Source organism: Bufo gargarizans, chromosome 5 (assembly GCF_014858855.1).
Source record: "Bufo gargarizans isolate SCDJY-AF-19 chromosome 5, ASM1485885v1, whole genome shotgun sequence".
In the NCBI taxonomy this organism is placed as follows: domain Eukaryota; kingdom Metazoa; phylum Chordata; class Amphibia; order Anura; family Bufonidae; genus Bufo; species Bufo gargarizans.
The window spans coordinates 366,671,764-366,699,256 of NC_058084.1; the positions used below are offsets into that span (position 1 = coordinate 366,671,764).

The 27,493-nt window shown below is 44.4% G+C and overlaps 1 protein-coding gene across 1 annotated transcript in view; it reads right to left on the reverse strand.

The window, feature by feature from the left end:
* NGLY1 (N-glycanase 1) overlaps nt 1-27,493 on the reverse strand; it is a 34,907-nt gene continuing 7,414 nt past the window's right edge. The window contains exons 3-12 of the mRNA XM_044294492.1: nt 26,857-27,015; nt 26,216-26,378; nt 24,216-24,435; nt 21,727-21,848; nt 19,510-19,655; nt 10,545-10,655; nt 9,718-9,882; nt 8,073-8,264; nt 5,574-5,751; nt 1-1,118 (exon numbers count right to left, since the gene is read on the reverse strand). Coding sequence (XP_044150427.1) covers nt 946-1,118; nt 5,574-5,751; nt 8,073-8,264; nt 9,718-9,882; nt 10,545-10,655; nt 19,510-19,655; nt 21,727-21,848; nt 24,216-24,435; nt 26,216-26,378; nt 26,857-27,015 — 1,629 coding nt within the window. The 3' untranslated portion in view covers nt 1-945. The remainder of the gene's footprint in view (nt 1,119-5,573; nt 5,752-8,072; nt 8,265-9,717; nt 9,883-10,544; nt 10,656-19,509; nt 19,656-21,726; nt 21,849-24,215; nt 24,436-26,215; nt 26,379-26,856; nt 27,016-27,493) is intronic.

A 27,493-nucleotide genomic window follows, 5' to 3' on the forward strand; every position in this document is an offset into this window, starting at 1 on the left:
AACTATATAATCAATCTGCTCAGCTCCTCCTGCTCTATAACAGAATGATTACTTTGCATTCTCATGGTGACAGGTTCCCTTTAAAGAGGACCTCTCCTGATGAGTTTGCGATAACAATTCTGAAGTATCTTACCAGTTTACATAATGTTGTCCCTCGGTTATTCCTCCTGGTAATATAGAATAAAATACTCTGACAGGCTGTGTAGGTCACAATGGACTGACAAAGGGTAACAATCAGTTGTCAATTTATTCCTGTTTCCAGTAGAAATAACAAAGTGGAGTCACATGAAAAGGTGCTCACGCGTTGTTATTTCACGGGGAATAAAATATTCCACTGTCAAGAGAGCTGACAAATCCTCGACAGCCCCCCCCCCTCCCCCCATAAAAAAAATTCTGCATGTCCCAACAAGTGCAGCAGCAGAACTGCAAAAAAAAAAAGAGGAAAAAAAATCTCTAGTAAAAAAAAAAAAATGCAGGTAAAAAGTTAAAGATACAGGTTTCAAAATGATAAAAAAAAAAACATCATGCTGTTTAATAGGACTTTAAAAACACATTAAAAGGGACCCCCATGCCCCGAGTTTCAGAGACAGCGGAACTGCCATAGAAATAAATGGAGCAGTCACATGCATGTCCAACTGGCCGTCTGTTCATTGTGAGGGGCTCCACAGGGTACAGTGATCAGTGGGGGTCCTAGTGGTAGGACTTCCTCCAATCTAATAGATATCCCTTAGCCTGTGCATAGGAAATAACTTCACATCACCAGAACACCCCTTTAAAACCTTGACATTTTCATATACAGGAAACCCAGATCCAGAAGTAGCCCAGCGCCACCAAGAGCCAGGGAAGATGTAAAAGATGTCAATCACGTCAGGATCCCGAAAGAAAGATCTTTTCTTATGAAACAAATCATACTTGAAATGTAAAAAAAAAGATAAAAGAGGATTCCTAAAGTTCTTTAAGAGTTATAATCATTTCCAAAGAGTGTTCAGTGGCGCCAAGGCTCTCTCGAAACAACTGTGTATGCTGCCAGGCGGTATTTCCTTCCCCGCCACATAGATGAGCTTCCAATAGGACTTCTGATGCATTTCCAAACTCTGGATACGAACAGAGGTTCTTATCTGCAAGAATAAAACATGTTTGTATTGATTACTGGAGGATACGAAGCAAGGAACAATACAGAAAATCAACTTCCTGGCAAAACTGCAAAACAAACAATTTAGAGGTAAGTGAGCAGGGAGCATGCCTCACGTCTACGGTATTCTCTGAGCTCTCCCAGAAAGAGAATCTCTGAATAGGATCTTGGATCTGAGAAGTATAGAAAGGGTGGGGTAGCGTAGGGCATACGCAATAATAAATCCGTATGCAGGAGAGTTGTAAGCTCCCCCTAGTGGCAGTTATAGGCAGACAGATGTTTGCCCAGTAAAGCTTCATTCACACGCTCAAAGGTGGTCAGTGAAGGATCCGTGTGTCCATTTTTTGCTGCCTGTGTGCCATCCATGTTTCACTGACACTGAACAGCTGAAAAATTATTTTCAAAGCAACTCTTCCTAATGATCCGTGAAACGGGGATGCAACACAGATGGCATCCGTGGCTTTACGGACCAATAGACTATAATGGGCGTGATGGATCCGTGAACACTGACAAAATAGAGCATGAACGGACCGTGCTAAAACACTGATGTGTGAACACACACATTAAAATGAATTGGGATGTGTGCTGTCCGTGGAGAACACTAACGTGTGAATGAGGCTTAAAAAGCCTCGGTTAACACATCTCCCAAAAGTGATGTAATAGGAACCTGACATACCTGAGGGCTCCTTCACCTGCTGAGGAGCAATCATTTAGGCCGCTTTCAGGCGAGCGAGTGTCACGCTGCAGACACGCATCGCAACTCCCGTTCTGAACTTCCAGCACTGCCGGGGTCACATAGCATTATATTGATTTATGATGCTAGGTAACCCTTAGAGTCCCAGAATGTACTGGATAACATTGACATAATGCTGTCAGTGTTATGCAATACATTCCAGTACTGTAAGGGTTACATAGCATCATAAATCAATATAATGTTATGCGACCCTGGCAATGCTGGACGTTCAGGACCGGAGTTGCGATGCGAGTCCAGAGCGTGACACTTGCTTGAGTGGAACTGTCACACATTTTTAATGACTGCAAAGCTTCTGTAAAAATGTTTAAAAAAGTAACAAACATTCTAAGGCTACTTTCACACTAGCGTTCGGGCGGATCCGTTCTGAACGGATCCGCTCATAATAATGCAGACGGAGGCTCCGTTCAGAACGGATCCGTCTGCATTAAAATGGCAAAAAAAAAAGCTAAGTGTGAAAATAGCCTCGGATGGATCCGTCCAGACTTTCAATGTAAAGTCAATGGGGGACGGATCCGCCTGAAGATTGAGCCATATTGTGGCATCTTCAAACGGATCCGTCCCCATTGACTTACATTGTAAGTCTGGACGGATCCGCACGCCTCCGCACGGCCAGGCGGACACCCGAACGCTGCAAGCAGCGTTCAGCTGTCCGCCTGTCCGTGCGGAGGCGAGCGGAGCGGAGGCTGAACGCCGCCAGACTGATGCAGTCTGAGCGGATCCGCTCCATTCAGACTGCATCAGGGCTGGACGGCTGCGTTCGGGTCCGCTCGTGAGCTCCTTCAAACGGAGCTCACGAGCGGACCAGCGAACGCTAGTGTGAAAGGAGCCTAAGTTTGAAAACTCACCTACTTCATGAAAAAGCTAATTTTATATTGTTGTAATTGTAACAACTTAAAATCTATAATAAAACCCAGAAAAAATGTATACAATGGTGCCACAAAAAAACAAGCTATTGCTATGTCGACTAAAAAATATATGGTTTTTGAAATTTGGAGATATCTGCGTCATTAAATGGGTGTTCTACTAATTTCTGCACTCTGGTATTTTCGGCATGTCCCATACAAATGAATGCGGTATGTACGCTTGACCTGCTGCTCTGTTTGGGACATGGTGCCCCCAATGGTAGGGCGCTCAGTGATCTAATAGATATGCCCTATCTGTGAAAAGGGGAGAACTTGAACTTTCTGGAATACCCTTACAGAAAAAGTAAATAATACCTGGAATCTACTTACCTGCCTCGCCGATCCCTGTGCCGATCCCCGCACTGCTGCTGCTTCTTCCCGTGCGCGGTTGAAAACATCCGGTGTCTGGGGGAGCAGCCAATGGCAAGCAGCTGTGGGGATCAGGAGCGGCACAGGGACCGGCGAGGCAGGTAAATAGATTCAGTGTGAGGGGCCCCGCATATGGGGGAGCGTTTTTTAGTGTTGGATAACCCCTTTAAGTACAAAACTAGACCTTAAAAAGTTTTTTTTAGGCCATCATATTGATGACCTGCTTCTAGCTCCGAGCAGTGGTCCCATCCCATGCCTACACACATCACAGGTGAGGCCGCTGACTGGCCAGCAGCAGTGACGTGTTGGTAGACAGCAGATGGGGACCAGAAGCGGAGTAGAAGGGAGTTCGGTGCTGGAACCCGAGCGCTGGTTACAGGTGTGTTTTTTTTAACCCATGCCTGTCCATATGGGAAAGGGGTCACGGTATTAGAGAACCCCTTTAAAGGGATAAAGGGGTGTCCTGAGAATTGAAAAAATCCTACAATGTAAAATATGTAACAACAAAAAGAAGAGTATATATAATACCTTACATATGAAATATATATTTTTATAAATGATTAAAAAAAGTGTACAAAACACTGTCATGAATAACATATAGTATGAGTTTCCAAAGTTGTTAATACAACGTCTATAGCGTCTAATGATAGATTTAATACATATACATGAGTTGCAATTCATTTGTGCAAGGAAAACACTATATGCATGGCTTTATGAACTGCAGGGTATGGTAATCTCTGCTGAACTAAAGGGCAAGTGTGTCCCAACATCTATCCCATGCAATGTAAAGTGCCTAGTGCATAGGTAAGATCAATGCTCTGTCTGTACCTGTAAAGTGACCATATGGACGCGCGTTTCGTCGTCAGTGATTTTTTTAATATAATGAGTCATTATATTTATTGATTGGGCTGCATTATTAGTATTGTATTAATTGTTCAATATTCACATGTATTAATTGTTCATTGGCACAGTTTATCAATCACATATATACTATAATTAAATCACTGATCACATAAGGTCCGCAATATGAACAGTTTCAATATGCACAATAAATATGAACACGTAGATGGATATATAACAAATTCATACTTCCCTTATTTCCCAATAATGGATAATCTCAGTACATATTTATATGTTTTCCAGTATGCTGTTGGTGCGCATGACAAGTCTCACTATGCGTGCGCTTGCGCCGTCATCCATAGAGATCGGGTGTCGGATAGTTCAATCCACGTCACTGATTGCCCTCTCCGACGCGGAAGACGCTATACGTAGGAGGAAGAGGCGGGTCATGCGCCGCATTTATTACCTGAATAGCATAAGGTAATTATATCCAACACATGACCACACACATGACCCAGGTTCAAGCCCGTGATAGGGCAACATGTAATTTAAATACACCACCACTTTCCCCATTAAAAGTCCACTCCTCCTGAGGAAGTCACTGACGACGAAACGCGCGTCGAGGAGCGGCACCTTCGTCCATATAGTCACTTTACAGGTACAGACAGAGCATTGATCTTACCTACCAGCATTAAATCTTGGAGTATTCCGGTCACGCAGGACCACATAAGCTGCAGACCTTGTTGTAAAGTAATGTAAAATATGTGTATACTGTGTAACGTATGATATTGTTATAGCAACAAAAAGAAAAACCCTACTTTAGCTTTACATGTATTGCCTTAGCTTTAGGCCTCATTCACACATACATGGATTTTCACAGACCACGGTCTGTGAAAACCCGTCCTGCAGAGCACACGGCGTCATTGGCTGCTGTGACGCCGTGCGCTTTGTGCTGCCGCCGCTGTACAGTAATACACTCGTATGATCTATATGAGTGTATTACTGTACAGCGGTGGTGGCACGAAGTGCACGGCGTCACAGCAGCCAATGACGCTGTGCGCTCGTGCGCTCAGCAGGACAGGTTTTCACGGACCACGGTCCGTGAAAATCCGCATATGTGTGAATGAGGCCTTAGGAGTAGCCCCGGTAATTGGATTAAAGTCATTTAAGAACAGAATTTTTTTTAGTAAAGGTGCAAAAGTAGATGGGGCCAGGGTACAAAAAGGCAGGCAAAAATTGGTGGCCAGGGGTGAGTTTTATTAGTTCGGCATAACGTCTATTCCGCTTGACTGGAACGTATTCATTCCGAGCACCTGACGCCCATGTAAAACCAGTTCATGCCATGCAGAACGTCTAAAAATGGGAATGTGGGTTTGGAGCTGTACAGTAGTCATATGGCCAACGTCTATACAGTTGGTTTGGATTTAATTAGATGCTAATTCATGCAAAATAAGTGGTGATGTTCTCGTCACATAGCATTGAGCCCACTGATACTCGGACAGGATTTCTTTAATTTATTCCAGTTGTCTTCAAAAGCTATCATTTTTAATATGAATCTGAATCAAGTCAGTCTTACCAGAATTAACGTCTACTTGTGTTTCTAGAGAACGCAGCTTCCAGTTTATTTCGCCATTGTTGAAAGTCTGGCTACCTGTCCGGACACTTATACTTTCAATGCTCAATCCCACTGATGCACATTCAAACTTCCAGCCAATATTAGCTGAGGAGGTACCTTCTGTGCGTGCCAAATATACCTGGAAGACATACATATTGCGTTACAAGTACAATGGAAAGGGAACTAACATAACCTTTAAAGAGGTTGTCCAGGGTTTTTTAAATGATGTCCTATCCTCAGCGGGCCATCATTTGTTGATCATCAGGGGTCCGACATTGCGAGACCCATGCCGATTAGCTGTCTCAGTGTAGCTCTGACGGAAGTCAGCGCTACAGCTACACAGCTCCGTCGATAATGTAGTGGCGGGAGCTCCCTACTACACCACTTCTCCCATTGAATTAAATGGCAGTAAACCTATAGCAGTGAGCTCCTCCCGCTACAATGTTGCCGATGCCGTGTAACTTTGGCGTTGATGTCCATCAATGGAGCTACACATACCAGCTGATAAGCGGTGGTGCGGTGAGTCAGATGGCCTATCCTGAGGACAGGGCATCATTTAAAAAATCCTGGACAACCCCTTTAAAGGGGTATTCTGGGCTCAGGATATTGATGACCTATCCTGAGGATAAATCATCAATATCTGCTCGGTCCCTATATACTGTACGACAGCTTCTCCCTGCATTGACAATAGCGAGCGCTTACTGCTCGCTGTCATGTATATCCCAGCAGCTCCCAGCCCTTCTTCCCAGTCAGTACTGCACTGTACTGTATTAGGAAGACGGATGTGCCTTAGTAACACTCATTTAGAGTTTTTCTCATCCGTATCATTGGGGGACACAGGCTTGACCATGGGTATAGCCATTGCCACTAGGAGGCGGACACTTAGCACAAAGCTGTGAGCTCCTCCATTCAGCTATACCCGGCCAATCAGAGAACCGCCATCTTGACCTGTGTCCCATGGTCAAGCCTGTGTCCCCCAATGAACGGAAGAGAATCATATTTTACGGTAAGTACAACGTTTTTACTATATATGTACATTTTTATAAAATAAACTATATTAGAAAAAATGTTCCCTATTTCTGTCCCTAAACATTAGCCCAAAAAAAGCGCAACATGACAGTTACACTTTAATAACCCTTTCGCTACCAGCGCCGTACATGTACGACGCTGGAGCGATAAGCAAACACGGTGCCCGCTCGCAGATGCGGCGGGCATCGCGGCCGTCAGGTCTCTGCTTTTTCTAAAGGCTTTAGATGCTGTGATCAAGTGAGATCCTCTAAAGCAGTGTTTCCCAACCAGTGTGCCTCCAGCTGTTGCAAAACTACAACTCCCAGCATGCCTGGACATCCTTTGGCTGTGCGGGCATGCTGGGAGTTGTAGTTTTGCAACAGCTGGAGGCACACTGGTTGGGAAACACTGCTCTAAAGTATCAAAAACCCAGAAGTTTGCGCTTCCGGGCCTCCTACCGACAACCCCTGTGACCAATGTGGATGTCGGTAATTGCTTTGAATACTCACTGATGAGACCCAGAGCATTCATGCTGCAATTCCTATATTGGCCACCAGATGGTAGGCCAACATAAGAAATGAGCAATAGACAGTAATAAACTCATTAAAAAAATACATGATTGTTCAAAATGAAAAATTTAAAAACATTTTATAGGCTCATATATGAGCTTCAAAATCATTACAAAAAAATATATATACACATAAAAGTTTAACCCCCTTTCCATATAATAAAAAAATACTTAAATAACAAAAAGTATAAACATTGTGGGTATCACCGTGACCGAAAACAGGCGTACTATTAAAATATAAAAATATTTTTCCAATATGGCATAACAGAAAAAAGGGGTAAAAATTGCAATTTTTTTCATTGCTTCTCTTACCCCAAAAAAGTAATAAAATGTGATCAAAAAGTCATACACACTCCAAAATGCTATCAATAAAAATTACAGATCGTCCTGCAAAAAATGAGTCCCCACCTAGCTCAGTAGACATAAGTATAAAAAAAAGTTATGAGGGTCAGAATATGGTGATTTTATTTTTTACAAGTTTAAATGTATTTTTATACTATTTAGACATAAAAAAAACTATACATATTGGGTATCGTTGTAATTGAACTGACCCAGAGAATGAAGGGCATGGGTCAGTTTTGCCACAAATGGAACGCCGTGCGAACAAAACTCATAAAACTGTGGAGGAATTGCGTTTTTTTTCCAATTCCACCCTATTTGGAATTTCTTTACCGCTTCCCACTAAAATGTATGCCATAATTAATGATGGCATTAGAAAGTACAACTTGTCCTGCAAAAAATAAGCCCTCATACAGCTATGTGAACGGAAATATAAAAAGTTATGGCTCAAGGATGATGGGGAAGAAAAATGAAAACGCAAAAAATAAAAAACCTCAGGTATCCTAAGGGTTAAGCTAAATCACATGTTCACATTCTTGATTTACCATTTTCCAGTCGTTCTCCACTTTCCTACATATAGACTCTGTCCTCCAGACTCCATTTTCCCAGCCACTGATCACCTCATTGTTATTTGAGACCCTTGTGTAGCAATCATCAACCACATTGTACTGAAGATGGAAACGCTTGTCCGCTTTCTCTTTTTCAGTGGGTACGAAGACGAAACTCTTAGTGTTGGTCTGAAGTAAAACAGAATTACAAAAATTACAACCTGTACATTAGTTGTGTCATCTATGTGTCCTGTTCAATGTGCAGCAGTAAAGGCTCCTATACACATTAATGTATGGACAGCAGAGAATGCCATGTTTGGCCTACTGTCTAATGTGTATGGTGAGCTTCTGATTCCCTCAACATAATTTCACCCGATCCTTTTGTTCTCCCAGGAGATAAGCAGTCGCAAGAAGTGTCTGATGGCAGCTTTCTCCCTGAACATGCATGTGTATGGGGGAGTCAGGGGAGATGGCCGTCAGCCAGATGGTCATTTGGTCGACAGCCATTGAGAAGAACTGTCAAAACTCCACGCTCCTCTGTCTTCAATCTAGGGGCAATGCTGGAGACTCAAGTATGGTTCCTAGGAATGTGATACTTCACAACCTAGTTGAAAATATTTGGTGTCCCTAGCAACCAGACTGGTAGATCTGAAGTAGACTTGCTTTGTGCCTGCTGAAGGTGTGGTTACAGTTGCAACTCTCAAATGTTAAAGAGGATCTTTCATTGGTCCAGATATTATGAAATAAGTAGCACGTTATGTAGGGCATAGAGCATGTATCTAACAGTGCTTACTATTTTTCCTAGGCGCTGCTCCGTTCGCCCGCTGTGCCCCTGTTGAATTCTCCTGCCTGGTATGCTAATGAATAGCATCGGAACAGGGAGGAGGAGATGCCAGGATTTCTCAGTGGGCGTCTCCTTCGCCCTGGCTGTAGCGCGGTCCAATCACAAAGGAGAGCGTCACAGCCAGGGAGAAAAAACAGCTCACCTTCTCCCAGGCTGTAACCCTCTCCGCTGTGATTGGGCCGCTCTACAGCCAGGGGCGAAGGAGACACCCACTGAGAAACCCTGGCGTCTCCTCCTCCCTGTTCCGATGCCATTCATTAGCATACCAGGCGGGAGAATTCATAAGGGGCACAGCGGGCGAATGGAGCGGCGCCCTACATAACGTGCTACTTATTTCATAATGTCTGGACCCATGAAAGGTCCTCTTTAAACTGAAGTCAATACCAACATGAACTGCTATAAATAAAGGGGATAAGTATCTGATCGGTCACAGTCTGATTGCTGGGACTCCTACCAGTTAACAAAATATTGCTCCCCTGCACCTGTATCATCAAGAAGTAAGGTATGTTGGGATCAAATGGAATCTCCGCTGTGGGTTTATCTTAGATTTTGCTGGAAATTTGCTCTGGATTTCACCCGATGCATTTCAAAAGGATGAACTCTGTGGTGGAAGTCCACAGCAGAAATTCACAAGCAGCAGATTTAAAATCCCCCCACAGCCAATCACAGGGCAGCTTTCATTTCTTATAGTGCTGTTGTTGCTGTGGACTACTAGGACTGTTTTTCCTTTAGACCATTTTCATATATTTGCCCCAAATTCATGGCACTACAGCTACAGGAAAGCTTAATGGTAATTACCTGCAAACCAGCTTCTGCTCGTGCCACCCGCCAAGCTAGAGATCCTGATACTCGCCCACCAAGCTCACCAGCATTAGGTGTCTTTGGAGACATAAACTCCACTATCTCGACTATCAGCCGCCCAAGCAGCTCCTTCTTTCTTTGTTCTGGCAAAGCCTGTTGCCGCTGAGATTAATAAATAGAAATAATCACGGTCATTAGAATGTAGAAGCCATTCCTTTATTATTCCTGCTGGAAGGAATGAATGATTTGCTAGCAGTCCGCAGTTAATCTTCAGATGGGTGTTGTCAACGGAGGCATGTCCTGGCATAGCCCTGATTGGATAGTGTCAGACTGGTAGCAGGGACACATCCCCAACTGGTAACACCCATCTGGGCCTTCATTGCAAACTGCTAGTAATGCATTCAGAACTTCTAGCAGGAATAATAAAGGCACATAGAGTCAGAAGAATAGCTGATTTACAAGGAAGGATGCAAGTAGTTCCTAAGACATGTACGAAGAGGTGACATAGCTAAACTGACGCTACGTGATCTCAGTAATTCCAGCTGTTTGCAGTCAAGTAAAAGGGCCACAATGTTGAGTGTCGTAGTGTAGCCAAAGGGAAAAATCATGGAGCCATCAAAATAATTTGGATACTTGATCCAAAAATGTATTCAGACTGACAGATTGGGGATTTTTCTTCCACTGGGATAAAGTGGCCGTCTTCATCTGAATGAACACAGCAGCTTGATGGACTCATCAAAATCACGGGTACTCATCATGAAATGACGGGTACACTTTAAACCGACACAAAACATGCTGACACGCACAGGTATATATTTCCTTACCGTCTTGTTCAGACCGGCAATAGTTTCTCTTAACCAATTTTCTCGCACATCTTTTCTCCTTGAGATGACTTCTTCATGTTTACAAGAATACCGCCAAGTCACATCCACAACCTATCAAGAGTAAAGACCACCGAAACACACTAAGTAAAGTTAAACCTTAGAAAGTCATCAACTGTGTAAGGGTAGGTTGACATTTGCGTTCACCGGATCCAGCCAGATACTGCCGATCACTGGAAGACCCCATTGACTATAATGGGATTTGGTGGGGATCCGGCCGATTTTTAGCCGGACAAAAAACGTTGGCTGAAAACCGGCATTTATATCGCAAAACGCCCGGATCCTCACCAGATCCCATTATAGTCAATGGGGTCTGGCGATGAACGGCTGGGCCAGATAATGTGCACCCCCAAAACCGATATATGTATTGAGGCGTGTAAAGCTCATATATACCACATATTGCCACTGACGACCATCAAGCCTAGTGCAGCCAACAACTGCCTTGGCTGAATGACGTGTCCAAGTTGAAAGAGCTTGAAATTATATACACAGGGGGACATCCAGCATTTATATGACATGCCTGTGTTGGAACAAGTGAAGATGCTGCCCAGTATTAATGTGACCCTGCCTCAACATATACCCACTGCAGAATCAATATAAAGGGGGCACCACCTTGGTTGTGGGATCATTGACTAAGCACCGCTAGAAATGTATACTTTGTCAGTCTCAGCTCAATCACATTACATTTTAAAGATGTTCTTTTTTTTTATATTTTCTAGTAATGTTGTATATAATTTTGCATCCCTCTATACCAGGGTTGCACAACCTGCGGCCCCGGGGCCACATGCGGTCCTCGATACCATTCTGTGCGGCCCCCAATCATCTGGTAACAGACATCTATGTCTTGTGGCTGCTCACATGTATCTTTCATGTATTTTCCCATTAGATGGGAGTCCTGAAAGTGTAACTAGACATTTATGATACATACTGTATGTTCAATAGGACATAAAAATAGTATTTCAGTTGGTAATACCCCTTTAAGTTTTATTTTCGGCCCTTGGAATTGGTTCAGGCTCACAACGTGGCCCCCAACCAGAAAAGGTTGTGCACCCCTACTCTATACAAACTGTAATCCCAATTAAAAATACTATATTCCTAAACCTAATATAATGTACTACAGCCTCTTCCAGACAGTTATTATACGGTGCTGTATTATGGACACAATACCTGAACCTCCTGTAGTACATTAAAAAAATTTGAGCACAATACCTCTGGCTCTGATGAACTGCTGGAGGTCCGGGTGTTGCCTCCATAATATGGGCCCAAAACTCCCACGTACTACATCTGTCTGTGAAAGAAAATGTCTTATGACTGATGCAAATCTGTTCCATCTGCCAGAAATATACTAGATTTGTCTCTTTTGTGATAATTGTTATTGCTATTAGTGTATCACTAGAGAAGCGGTCTGCATACATTACTCTATAGATCGGGTATAGATAGGATAGAGACAGTGTAAACTTTATTGATGTTTGTGCTGTGTTTGGTGCAACTTATTTGGCGCTGTGATCTGGACGCTGGTAAATGTCTAGGTCATGGTGTCCATAAACAGCCTTATTAGACGTAGAGGGGTGATTAGTTGAGCAAGTCCCCATCTTCTCATTTGGGAAAAATAGACCCCCTATATGTGACAGTCAGCATGTATGTTCCTTGATGGAGGCGGGGGGAATTGATAAGATGCACAAATGCACGTTAGCCTCCCCCTGGGATCATGCACAGTTAGACAAAGGGAAAGGCAAAGATATAATTCTTTCTTCGTCTCCCCCTGCACCCTATCAGCCCATCCCCCACTCTCCTCCACTCGGGCCTGAAATCACAGCTGGCTGATGAAAGGGTCGGGGGCTGCTTTACTATTTTCAGCAGATAAGCTCATGTAGTTGCTTCCCTCATGTACATCTTCATGTTTGTTTTCAAATTTGGACTTTCTTGACTCATTTTCACCATGCCAACCAATCACTCAAGTTTGTATACATCCAGTATGTAGCACTTTCTGTTTCTGTATCCAACCAAACCCATGATGCACTTCTTTGTCTGTCGCACCCCTGCTAACAACGCCCAGCTAGTTACATAGACACTCCCCTATCACTGACCATGTTGATGCTTTGACACGCCCATGGAAATAAGAAAGAGCTGCATGGACGTGGTCATGCAACCACAGCCCAGGACAGAAGATAGGAGCAATAAAGGTAAAAGAAATACACTACAAAATTACAGCTACTTTCATAAATGATTATTTTAAAGGATTTTCATGAAAACCTCCTTAACCTGGAATATCTTAGGCTGTGTAGCAGCTTGAAATGTGTGGTCAATCTAAAAATGTGCGGACAATCTAAAAGCAAAACCAGGATCACTGTGTTAGCTGCCATGCAACCAGAGATACAGCCTTTAGAAATCGGGCGAGAGCTTGCATGTATATGCAGCTCTCCCTGGAACCTGTTTCTAACAGATGTATCTCAGAAAGTACTGCAGCTAGCACCACATAGATTGTCAGCTTCCAGAACAGTAAGAATCCAACCTCAGGAGTATGGATACAGGCCAGGTAGACAGAAACATCATCTGGAGGGAACACAATCAGTCGTCTTGCGGAGGGGCATAACATAGAAAGGGTGTTGCGTTCCAGCAACTAAACATCTATTAGCATTGACAACATGCAACAGTCCCATCCGGTGAGGGGAAAAGCAGTTAATGCACAGTATGTGCCCTGAATAGGTGTGTCCCCTAAATAAGGACATCTCAAATCTATTACTCATCTCTTAAAAGAAGCAATGTAATGGTGTCACAGCATCAACAGTTAGCGCCAATGTCCCATTTGAAATTAGAACCTTGTGGTAGACCAATGTCATAGAAACAAGGGGGTTATGCAAACCAGGGAGAACCAGGCAAAAGTGTGAACAGAAGCTCATCAGCTACAGTAGCTGCTATAGCTGCTATAGCATGCATTCCAATGCAAATACCTGGTCAGAGAATAGAAGTACTGCAGATGACCATGTCATCAGGAATGAGTGGACGAATCAGCTAAAACTGCAAGCGCCAGCATATAGACCCCACCTATTGGTGCAACGGCATCCATTGGTAGCGTACAATGAGCCGGAGATCCACCTGAGAAGGGATGTAGCCACAACCACCACATCTAAGACCAGTGTGAGGGTTCCACCTATAGAAGGAGAGAAGCGGTAGAAGCTACAGCATACAGAGCCAGTGCCGGAACATGGAACGGAACAGAAGGCAATGCAGGATAACTGGCCGAACTGGATGGACAAATGTCTTTTTTCGGCCTTATATACTGTTACTATGTAACTAATGTGGTAGAAACCACAGAACCATATCCAGTGCAAATTCAATGAGATAGGAAGAAAGCAACGCGGGTGCTTGCAGGGGGAACGTAAGCCCCGAGCCTGAGAAGGGAACCACACAGTAGTAGACAAGGCACTTAGGGCTAAGGCAAATTCTCCACCTGAGAATGGGGCCAGCCAGGAGTAGCCACAGGAACTAGTGCTGGCGCAATACTCCACCTGAGGAGGGGGTCATACCGTAGAAGCCATATTATACGGTGATAGAACCATACTCCACCTGATGAGGAGACCATACAGAAGGTGCTATGGTATGTAGTACTAACGCAAATACTCCACCCAAGGGGGAGACTGTTCAGTAGGAGCCATGGCATGGAGTGCTAACACAAATCCTTCCCCCAAGAAGAAGCCCATACAGATAGTAACCACCGAGGGCTAGCGCAATACCCGAGAAGCCATGCAGTAGTAGCCATGATACGTAGAGCTAGTAAATACTCCCCCTGAGAAGGAGGCTATACCATAGTAGCTACAAAAGCCAAAGTCAGGGTAGATACACCACCTGGAAAGGAGGCCCTACAGTAGTAGCTACGATCTCTAGTGCTAGCGTAAATACTCCACCTTGGGAAGAGGACATACAGTAGTAGAATGGAGTGCTAGCCTAAATACGCCACCTGAAGGAGCAGAGCTAGAAGTTAAGTATTCAGAGGTAGTGTAATATTCAATTTGCTTGGTAGTAACCACAGAATTCCCTTCTAGGGAAGATACACCACCTAAGTAGGAGTCGAGTATCATGACCAACCATGTAGTGTGGAGTTCCACCGAGACTTAAAGCAGTGTTGTGGGGATACACCCTGGTAGGACAGGGACTGCCATGTCGACATTCAAAACCAACAACCAAAAACGAAGGGGATAATGTGGAAGTAGGTGCCGTATCCAGTGGTTGCGCCCGTATTCCGCTTGTGGGGGAGGACCGGGTAATAGTAGGTACCGTCTCTTGGCATACATCCCCATGGAGGAGGAAGAATATGATAGGAAATGCAATTACTTACCTTCATGTAGATACTGAACTTGTGGGAGTAGGTAACGCAGGATATACTATCCAGTGATAAATTTAAAGGAGAGATGAGAAGAAACAGCGGCACTCACCAATTCCAAAGTAAAACGTCCAGTTTATTAAACTTGTTAAAATCGGGTACAAGCAGGTCTGTGCACATAGATCAGTGTAGGTACAGCCGTTTCACGCTAAATGCGCTTCATCTTGCCTTTCATGCTGTGGAGGTGAGTGACTGACCTATAAAGGTCAGGTCAAGCCACTCCCCCTACCACATCACATAGAGGAACAAGGTATTAACTCATTCAATACTCTATAGGACCAAAAATCACAGTGTATCAAACAAAAACAAATAAATCATTCCTATCATTAAAACCTAATGGTCCCATCGCTTCTGTCTTAATAATCCATAATGCTTCTCTCTGTAGGAGAAGCTTTTTTCTGTCTCCGCCGCGAGGCGGTATTTTTGCAACCTGTAAAAGATCCTCACGGTTTTGATGCGTTTCTTTCATATGCTGAATTAATCTGGTAGCTCCAATTTCTGTTTTAAGGCTATACTCGTGCTCTCTGAAACGAAGAAAGAGAGGTCTAAAGGATTTGCCAATTTAAAAAGGTGGACCTACAATTAATGAAGTCTCTCACTCTGTTTTATCATTCCAATTTTCAGGTGTGCCCCTCTCCGCATCTGTTCACACATAGAGCAGTGTCCACACCTGAAGTTGCCCTCAGGAATGCAGCGTTCAAGCCAGTTTTTATTCACATTACATTTGAACTGGCTGTGTGTGATCATACTGCCTATGGTTTTGCTTCGTCTGAAGCCCACCACCTACTATCCAGTGATAGAGCAATTTCTCCGCCTATGGAAGGGGGGTAATGCGACCGACTGTGCCGTATCCAGTAGTTGTGCAGTTACACCACCTATGGATGGGGGTAATGCGAAAGGCTGTACAGTATGCAGTGGTCGTGTAATTACGCCACCTAAGAGAGAGGGGCAATGCTACAGAGTGTGAGGCATCCATTGGTAATTACTCCACCCGAGGAGTGAGTAACACGACAGGCTGTACGGTCTACGTGGGTAGTGCAATTAGTCCGTCTATGGATAGAAGGTCATATGACGGGACGCACGGTATACATTGGTTGTGCCATTACTCCATCTATGGGAGGAGGGAAATATGGATGTACACTTAAGGAAGGGGGAACGCGACTGGATGTACAGCGCCAGTGCGTGTCCATCAAAAGGGGGGTTGCATGAAAAACATCCAGTGGACTTGTTGCAGGGAAGTGCAGCAGTAACTGCATGCACATGCACCACCTTAGAGGGGCTTAATTCTGCAACAGACACCTGATAGTGACAGGGTACTTTTTATTTATTTATTCGAAAACTGACACCCCTAGCCCCAACTGAAGGCAAGAAGGGGTTAATTTTAAACTACACAGCCATGTAATGGGGAAGCCAGCCTCAATAAGGTGGCAGGCAAGTAAGTTTTTTTTTTCTTTGGACAGAGGCTGGGGTCGGAGTTCAGCAGGCTCCTGGAGAAGGGGGATGTCTTGGCACAAAGATTTCGTGATTGGGGGATAGTCCCCGTCCACCAAACTACAGGATAGAAGCCGGGGATTTGGGTAGCCGCTGGACGACCGGAAGGACTTCCGGATAGAACAGAAGGCTGGGAAGAATGGCCATGGGATTCCCAACCCCAGACTGAAGAGACCTGGGACGGGGGTACTTGACACCCGGTAGCTGAATACATCAGTCACCCCAGGAGGGTATGGGACCGCTGGGAAATGGTACCGGTAGGCCCCAGAGGAAGGGGGTGGAGAGAGGGGGGGGGGGGGGGGACACAAGGAGAGAACCCGGGCCGGGAGGGAAAGCAGTAGGAAAACAGCACTTGGCCGAGGAATGGAGGGGTGGAGAGGGGAGGTGGATGGAGGGGGTTGTACTCACCCTATGTTCACAATACTCACCCCATCTTCATCCTCTTCTGTTCATCCCCCCCACCCTCAGGGTACCAGCAGGGTCACCTCTTCAACCACTAGCACCGAGGTGGTATCGAGGCTGGAGTGGAGGAGAGGACTGCAGAAGTGCAGGTGACCCCATGGCTGGCAGGATGCAGGGAAGCTGAGCCGCCCTTTGTCCACTTTTGCCTTCTTGGGGGAGGTTGGGCGGTGAGGTGAACGAACACCGGCCTTCCTCCCCGGGTAAACAGAGAGGCCGGGCGTCTCTGTTTCCCGTACCTAAAGGGTAAAAAAGGAAAAATAACAAAAGAAGGTCTGCCTCCTACAGACACCAAGCTAAAACTAGTACAATACGTGTTAATGGTCGGCTCACATATAATCAATGAAATTTATTAATAACACTAATTATATATATATATAAAATACACTCATTAAAACATAGCCATAAAAATAATAAATTTTTATGGCTATGTTTTAATGAGTATCTTTATATATACACACTGAAGGCATCAACACTATGAATTAACACATGTGTAATTATATACATAACAAAAAAGTGTGAAACAACTGAAAATATGTCATATTCTAGGTTCTTCAAAGTAGCCACCTTTTGCTTTGATTACTGCTTTGCATACTCTTGGGATTCTCTTGATGAGCTTCAAGAGGTAGTCACCTGAAATGGTCACTTCACAGGTGTGCCCTGTCAGGTTTAATAAGTGGGATTTCTTGCCTTATAAATGGGGTTGGGACCATCAGTTGCGTTGTGGAGAAGTCAGGTGGATACACAGCTGATAGTCCTACTGAATAGACTGTTAGAATTTGCATTTTGACAAGAAAAAAGCAGCTAAGTAAAGAAAAACGAGTGGCCATCATTACTTTAAGAAATGAAGGTCAGTCAGTCCGAAAAATTGGGAAAACTTTGAAAGTGTCCCCAAGTGCAGTCACAAAAACCATCAAGCGCTACAAAGAAACTGGCTCACATGCGGACCGCCCCAGGAAAGGAAGACTAAGAGTCACCTCTGCTGCGGAGGATAAATTCATCCGAGTCACCAGCCTCAGAAATCGCAGGTTAACAGCAGCTCAGATTAGAGACCAGGTCAATGCCACACAGAGTTCTAGCAGCAGACACATCTCTAACTGTTAAGAGGAGACTGTGTGAATCAGGCCTTCATGGCAGAATATCTGCTAGGAAACCACTGCTAAGGACAGGCAACAAGCAGAAGAGACTTGTTTGGGCTAAAGAACACAACGAATGGACATTAGACCAGTGGAAATCTGTGCTTTGGTCTGATAAGTCCAAATTTGAGATCTTTGGTTCCAACCACCGCGTCTTTGTGCGACGCAGAAAAGGTGAACGGATGGACTCTACATGCCTGGTTCCCACCGTGAACCATGGAGGAGGAGGTGTGGGGGTGCTTTGCTGGTGACACTGTTGGGGATTTATTCAAAATTGAAGGCATACTGAACCAGCATGGCTACCACAGCATCTTGCAGCGGCATGCTATTCCATCCAGTTTGCGTTTAGTTGGACCATCATTTGATTTTTCAACAGGACAATGACCCCAAACACACCGCCAGGCTGTGTAAGGGCTATTTGACCATGAAGGAGAGTGATGGGGTGCTGCGCCAGATGACCTGGCCTCCACAGTCACCGGACCTGAACCCAATCGAGATGGTTTGGGGTGAGCTGGACCGCAGAGTGAAGGTAAAAGGACCAACAAGTGCTAAGCATCTCTGGGAACTCCTTCAAGACTGTTAGAAGACCATTTCAGGTGACTACCTCTTGAAGCTCATCAAGAGAATGCCAAAAGTGTGCAAAGCAGAAATCAAAGCAAAAGGTGGCTACTTTGAAGAACCTAGAATATGACATTTTCAGTTGTTTCACACTTTTTTGTTATGTATATAATTCCACATGTGTTAATTCATAGTTTTGATGCCTTCAGTGTGAATCTACAATTTTCATAGTCAAGAAAACTCTTAGAATGAGAAGGTGTGTCCAAACTTTTGGTCTGTACTGTATATATATATATATATATATATATATAAATAAGTGTTATTAATAAATGTAATTGATTACTTGTGAGCCGACCATTAACACGTATTGTACTCATTTTGACAGCTATTGGATGGTAGCGGGTCGGGCTCTATTCGGGTGAGCTCTTAATTTACTTTATATTTTTACAAAGCTAAAACTGATTAGCTCAGTGTATGCTGGAGGGATATAGCCGAGAGGAGGAGCTAACACTTTTTTTGCCTGCGGTCGCCTCCTAGTGGCAGCAGCAGCTATACCCCATTGGCTCCTGTGTCCCCAATGATACACGACACAGGAGGGCTTTCATGCACTGGGGGGCATGGCCAGCACTGGAAAGCTGAGGAACACCAAGGTGCAAGGCCCCACCCCTTGGTGCAATGAATCCCTCATTTGCATAAAAAATGTAAGTCTTTTTTCTAAGGAATGCCAGAAGCCAATTTCACAAGACAGGTATCGTTAAAATAAGCAAGATCAACCCTACCAGGCAGTATCATGCTGACAGGCGCTCTTTGAGGGGTTAAAGACTATTGATACAGCCAGATATAATGAATAGTAAAATGTTGTAAAGCAGGTTACCTATCTTACCTCGTCTTTGGAGAATGCAATGATATAGGAAAGCTTTTTCCCCCATCCGACTTCATATAAGAGGGGCTTGTCACAGGCATTTTCACATGGGTCACAATGAAGCCATCTGTTTTGAGATGAAGAGAACACCTCAGTCCAGACATGATCTGCAGGGTGTGAAAACATGCACTTATTTGTGACATGCCGCTCTACACGTGTTAGTCAATCTGTAAAAACATCTTTCGCCGCCTGTACTGGGTTTTGATAGTTACAGAAATATTAGGGTGGGGTCCCAAATAGCACCCGTGGAATGGCTGAACTGCATATGGCCATTAACAACATAAAGGGGGTCTCCCACCAGTGATCTCCCCATCAAATTCTTTACATAGACACATAGCTGTGGTTCACCTGATTACAACACTGGTTTTCTGTTGCTGATCCGAGGCTCCGTTCCCGAGTTATGATACTTTGCCTTAATATGCAGATTAGGCTTTTGGTGCAGTGAGGGCATCGCCATTGCTCTTACTGTAACCAAGCTACACTCTTTTCCGTGGCCTCCCTGCAACTGCCTGGCCCTGTCAACCAAAGCAGCCAGGGAGGGGCTGGCCAGAGACAGGAGCGGAGGTCGGGAACAGCAAGAGCAAAAGAGCAAGGGTGGTGCCCTCATTGCACCAAAGGCCTAATTTGCATATTAAGGAAAAGTATCATAACTCGAGAACGGAGCCTGGTATCAACAAAAGCTTTGTAATTAGACGAACTAAAGATTCCCTTTAAAGAGGACCTTTCATCTGTTTAGCCCTAGTCTAATTAGGGTCTTACCTTATAAGGGCGGCCCCCACTGATGTCATCGCACTTTTTTTTTTAATTAATTTTTTCGGCCGCTGTTGTCTCCCGTCGATCCCGGCGCCTTATATTCTAATTAGCCAACTTGGTTATACTAGGCGGAGACTGGAGCGGTTCTCTTCTCCCTGGCTGTGAGCGCATCGCTCATACCCAGGGAGGAGCTCTTTAAAAAAAACATCAGTAGGGGCCGCCCTATAAGGTAAGACCCTAATTAGACTAGAGTTAAACAGATGAAAGGTCCTCTTTAAGGCCACATACATGTAACCCGAGAAGAACAGTGGGTTCAGCAAACAGCCTAATGTGTATGGGATAATATTAACAGGAAGACCACGGCACTCAGAAAAGAATGTTGCATAAATATCTTATTTATTTTCTTAGGCTACTTTCACACTTGCGTTTGATCGGATCCGTTCTGAACGGATCCGATCATATTAATGCAGACGGAGGCTCCGTTCAGTACGGATCCGTCTGCATTAAAGTGTGAAAGTAGCCTGAGCGGATCCGTTCAGACTTTCAATGTAAAGTCAATGGGGGACGGATCCGCTTGAAGATTGAGCCATATGGTGTCATCTTCAAGCGGATCCGTTCCCATTGACTTACATTGTAAGTCTGGACGGATCCGCACGCCTCCGCACGGCCAGGCGGACAGCTGAACGCTGCAAGCAGCGTTCAGCTGTCCGCCTGGCCGTGCGGAGGCGAGCGGAGCGGAGGCTGAACGCCGCCAGACTGATGCAGTCTGAGCGGATCCGCATACATTCAGACTGCATCAGGGCTGGACGGAAGCGTTCTGCTCCGCTCGTGAGCTCCTTCAAACCGAGCTCACGAGCGGACCGACGAACGCTAGTGTGAAAGTAGCCTTATTTTTTTGTATACAATTGGCCAGTATACAATTATGAATTAATTTCGGATGGATATATACATACAAAAAAAAAATAAGAAAATAAATAAGATATTTATGCAACCTTCTTTTCTGAGTGCAGTGGTTTTCCTGTTAATATTGATACCATATTTGCCACTGAGCACCACCCAAACTGCGAGGAGTGCCGTTCAACTCTTGTCTTTAATGTGTATGGGACACTCCCGACTCTCCTCCACAGAAGGAGTGGGTGAAGTGAATATTTTCAACCAAACCTTTTGTCCTCCCAGGAGATACCACGAGAAAGTGTCTGGCAGTGGCTTTCTCCTCTCTCCCCTTTGACAACTCATAAGTCACGGGAGATAGCGGCTTGGCCGACAGCTATTGAATGTGGGTGGCCAGCTTTAGACAAATAGCATACCCAAAGTAAATACAATGGGACATATTACTGTAACTGTAAGCAATTGGCAAGTAAGTTGTGTCATAGTCAGCAATGAAAAAGAATGAGTCTTGGGAAGTATTTCCAGCCTCCAGCTCACCTGTGGAGTCCCACACGTATCTTGCTTCCAGCCCTAAAGCCCTGCCGCACAAGGTAAAGCAGTTTGCCCATTCCCCGCATCGCCCACGTCTGGCTTCCAGAAGCTTTCCTGGGTCATTGTATCTGAAACATATGGTTTTACCACTCCATTAGAACAAAGCAAACAGGCATGCCTCCAAAATGCTAAATGTTTGTGACATTTTACTAATTTATTATCGAGAAATAGTTTAATATGGGTAAAGTAGGTGACAGACTCCCTTTAAACACATCACTGCTAAATATTAGCAAAATTCAAAATTAGCTTGAAAAAAGTCCCATATTTCTCAAAAAAAAGAAAAAAGACAATAGGGGCAATAATTATCTGTAAGGGGTGGTGCCAAGTTTAGAAGTTATCCGGTCCCATAGAGTAGAGTTCCCGAACTCCGGTCCTCAGGTCCTACCTGCCGGTCATGTTCTCTGGATTTCCTTGGTATTGAGCAGGTGATATAATTAGTGTCAGTGCATCAGGACTTGGGCCCCTTGCAGACGAGCGTTTGTCACGCTGAGAGTCCACAGCGCAGCTCCGGGCCTGACTGGGTCACATAGCATTATATTGATTTAGGATGCTATGTAACCCTAACAGTTCTGGAATGTATTGGATAACACTGACAGCATTATGTCAGTGTTATCCAATACATTCCAGAACTGTAAGAGTTACATAGCATCATAAATCAATATATTGCTATGTGATCCCCGGCAGCGCTGGGAGTTCAGGCCGGGAGCTGCGCTGAGGACTCGCTGCGGGGGGAACGCTTGTCTGCAAAGGGCCTTAGGCTGAGTTCACATCAGCGTTCAACCTTTCAGTTCTCCTGCTCTGTTACAGCAGCAGGAGAACAGATTCTGCATAGAACTGAGCCTACCGGCTGCACAGACTATAATGGGGTCCGTTAGGTTTTCCGCTCAGAGGAAGATTTTTAAAGAGGAGACAAAAGTTGTGCGTGCAGGACTTTTGTCTCAGCTTCAAAAATCTTCTTCTAAACAAAAACCTAAATGGACCCCATTATAGTCTATGGGGCACGTAGACTCCGTTCGGCTAGGTTATGTGACAAATCCGTCCTTTCTGTTCTCCTGCTCCTATAACGGAGGCTGCACGCTGATGTGAACTCAGCCTTACCACAGGTATTCAGTCTGTGAGATATTCTCAAATCATGACCGGCAGGCGGGCCCTGAGGACTGGAGTTGAGGAACACTGCCAGAGAGTGAATGGTGCATCAGGGTGCATGCTGATCTGCCGCTCTATCAGATCTGGGGAACGGGACTCCCGTTTTCGGGATTGGTGGAAGCCCCAGTGGTTGGACCCCCAGTGATCAGTTGGTTATCCCCAATCCTGTGGATAGGGGATAACATCTAAACTTGGCACAACCCATTTACAGCATTTCAGACTCTTTTTTTATATATGAATCAAGCATAGGTCTGTGATTGAAAACTTGCAGAATGTGGCTAAGGCAGTGATGGCTAACCTCTGGCACTCCAGCTGTGGTGAAACTATGACTCCCAGCATGCTCCATTCATTTCTAAGGAGTTCTGAGAACAGCCAAGCAAGTGTGTATCTTGGGAGTCGTAGTTTTACCGCAGCTGGAGTGCCGGAGGTTAGCCATCACAGGGCTAAGGTAAGTTTTTCTTGTCTCTAATCACTTTTATATGAAATTTCTCGTGAACACAGACGCCATATGTAAAAGGCCCTGACACTAGGATATCAAAAGACATGTCAATAAAAGCAACTAATCCTCCAGTAAGTCATACACGTAGTATGCAGGGTTACTCCCTAAGGACAATGATCTGTTTGTTTCCAATGACTGCCCATGCGTTTAAGATGCATTTACATGCAGCAGGCATCCTTTCTGTATGGGGGTGAATGATCACTATTGCGATCATTCATCTCCATAGAGATTCTTTGTTAGCAACAGATCCCTGTTTAATCTGCATAGGTAAATGGGCCTTAAGGAGAACTTGTAACCATGTAATGCAGTGCAATCTGCAGGCAGCATGTTATAGAGCAGGAGAAGCTGAGCAGATTGATATATAGTTTTGTGTGAAAAGATTTATAATTTATACAAGACCACCCATGTGTACAGCTATCAGTGACTGACAGCTATCTCTGTATACACACTTACACAGAGAATAACACCTCCCCTGTGTACAACTGAAGTCAGAAAGAGCAGAGATATAAATGTATAAATTACCGGTACATGTTTTAATAGATCTTTTTCTACAAAACTATATATTAGTCTGCTCAGCTCTTCCTGCTCTATAACCTGCTGCCTGCAGATTGCTCTGCATTTTGTGATGACCGGTCCTCTTTGAAGGGGGAAGCAAAGAAAATCTAAACAGAAACCAGAACAAACATATGAACACATACGTGGAACATGTATAGATAAAAAAATGGGGGAAAAAAACTAAGATCAGAACAACTGATTCCTTGACCAATATAAGACAGCCTGTAATGCCCACCTTGGGAACCTGTTGATGTGCTGACACTTGTTGCAGTAATGATTCTCCACCCGGTTTGCCCCCCACTGCAGATCATCAGCAGAAGGGGTAAGTGATCCTTTAGCTACAGTCTGCCCTCCACATTTACTGCAAGGAAGGCTGTTCACCCAACTGAAGAACTGTTCCTTAAACCAGCGTAACAGCTCCAACGTCAAGAAGTCCTCTTCATTCATAGTGGTGTCTGTAATGACAGGGCATAAGGACACCTTTCACAAAGGTTCAAAGATATTTTATACTTTTATTGAAAACATTTTTTTTCCAGAGTGAAGCAAAAAATGGAACCAGAATACAACACACGGGAAGGACGGTGGCTCAGTGGTTAGCACTGGGGTCTACATGGAGTTTGTATGTTCTCCCTGTGTTTGTGTGCGTTTCCTCCGGGTTCTCCGGTTTCCTCCCACACTCCGAAGACATACTGATAGGAAACTTATATTGTGAGTCCCATTGGGGTCAGTGTGATGCTAATGTCTGTAAAGTGCTGCGGAATATGTCAGCGCTATATAAGTGCGTAAAATAAAACAACGGGAACAGAGTGGGCAACATTGGGAAGTGTTGGTTGGTAATGGCTGTAGGAAGTAAGATGGCCCTGGAAAGGTAAAGAAAACACTAGTTATGGTGCCAGACAACTAACTCCCATAGTTAGGTGCTTGTATATAGAGTTTGTGTCACTAGGTGCAAAAAAAATCTGACCTGTGGCTTGTTCTGAGCCACCATGATCAATTCTAATGGGGGAGATTTATCAAACTGGTGTAAAGTAGAACTAGCTTAGTTGTCCATAGCAGCCAATCAGATTCCACCTTTCATTTTCCAAAGGAGCTGTGAAAAATGAAAAGTGGATTCCGATTGGTTGCTATGGGCAACTAATCCAGTTCTACTTTACACCAGTTTGATAAATCTCCCACTAAGTTTGCTAGTGATTCTTTAGGAGTCAGTTTAGAAAGGACTCTATACTGCCCTCTAGTTATCCCGTTGTAAATACATATATATTACACTATATGAGGATGGTTTTCCTTAAATAAAGACTCATTGTAAAAGTTGCCCAAATGGCTTGTAATGAATTAAACCATTAGTGGCTCAGCCCTATCAAACCCTGTTAGGCTTTGTTTCCAATGGCGACACAAACGTGCACATCCATTTCAGCCACCTTGTGAAATACTTTAAGGGGTTTTCCAGGAATTTAATAGTGATAGCCTATCCTCAGGATAGGTCATCAATATCTGATTAGTGTGGGGGTCCGACTCCTGGCATCCCCGCCAATCGGCTGTTAGAAGAGGTTACGGTACTCTGATGAGCACCGCAGCCTCTTCCTAGCCCAGTGACGTTCATCGGTCACATGGCTTATGTGCAGCTCAGTCCTATTCAAGTGACTGCAATACCAAGCACAACCACTATGCAATGCACAGCGCTCTTCCAACAGCTGATCGGTGGCAGTGCCAGGAGTCAAAGCCCCACCTATCAGATATTGATGATCTATCCTGAGGATAGGCCACCAATACTGAAGTCCTTGAAAATCCTTTTAAAGGGGTTGAATATATTTTTAAACTCTGCTCCCTCCTCACCAGACCTGTGAAGGCAAGCATATTTACCTGCTTTGATAGTTTGAGACATCCCGGGCTGTCCTCACTGCACTACAGCCCCTGAATGTAAATTTTCAACATTTCCACTTGGGGACACGTGACTGCTGAGGCCAACTATTAGCAGCAGTGGCGCAGGTGACCCTGTCCATGCCGGAAGTTTACATACAGGGTGCAGTGAAGACAGCCCAGGATGGAACCAAGTGGTGTGGACCCTTTACAGGTCCAGTGGGGATAGATTGATATAAAAATAAAAAAAAAATAAAAAAAACAACAACAACATAACCTAATTTGATAGTGGACAACTTATTAATTGTCAAAAACGTATTGCACATACGGACACCTGTGGTATTCACATATGATGTAAAGATACTTCAGATCCATTACCAGACTCAAGACTCCTGGCTTGCTGAAGCTTTTCCTGAGCTCTCGCCTTCAGTTCGGAGACAGGTATGTGTTCTCTTGCTTTCTGCTGAAGCTCAGGCAGCTCGTACGTTAGAACATGCTGAGAGTTTGATTGGAGGGTCTTGAAGAATTTGATTTCGGATGCCTGGAAGTGGTATGACGATTGAAGGGTTAAAAGGGTTTTCAGACTCCATCTCACTATGTGTAAAAACATCAAACTGTCTCGTGTTCACTTATTAAATTTGACTTCATTCTCACACAGCCCGTGTCAGGCCCCTCCAGAACCACCTTGCTTGGGCAGCACAATGGTACTGGACATACGACCATGGCAGGAAATCATTGGCTGCAGTGGGGACATCCACAGTAAGGGCTGTGGACGTTGCTGTTGGGGCCACTGCTAACGCCACATGTCCAGAATGACATAACTTTGTGCTGCTCAAGTAAAGACCCTGAGGTCAGCTGCATTTAAAGGCGAGAATATTTTTGGAGAAAAACAGAAGTAATTGTGAGAACAATACAAAAATTGAGCGACAAAGGATTTAGTATACACAACCATGTGGATGCCAGACTGACAATGTAGTAAGACGGGTTGCTGCCCCGCCGTCCTCTCATGATGTAGTTACCAGGCTGGGGCTTGGTGTTGGCTGTGCGGTCCCTGTAGCCACCGGAGCTGTCACGTCTGATCCGTTGAGGCGTTTGTCTCTCTCTGATGCGATGTGGTCTCGGACCTTCTTCAGCTTCTCTACTGAGGCCTTCTTAGGAAACAAAAGATGGGTTTCTCCCTATGGAATAAAAAGAACGAATCTTCGCTGTTTTACCATTTCTTCAAGCCAACACATTCAGTCAAAATGATCAAAACCTTCATTGCTAACAAATGGACATCTGCAAAATGGAAAGTCTGCAAGGGAGGCACATAAGAGAGCCAGGAAGGGTTTTCTCCAATTTCTTTTAGAAGCATGCTTGTCTATAGAGACTGGGACCTTTGATAAGAACGCATAGAGGGAGACTGATTAAAACCGGTTTAGTTGCCCATAGCAACCAATCAGATTTCACTAGTTTTTCTTTGCCTTAGTTTTAATAAATCTCCTTCTAGGAGTATTAAAGAGGTTTTCTAGTGCTTTAATATTGATGGCTTATCCACAGGAATGGCCGTCAATATCGGATCGGCGAGAATGGGAGCAGCTTTGAAGTCACCAGCTCCATCCACTACAGAAATGGACAACATAAATCAATATGATTCTATGTGAACCTGTCAGTGCT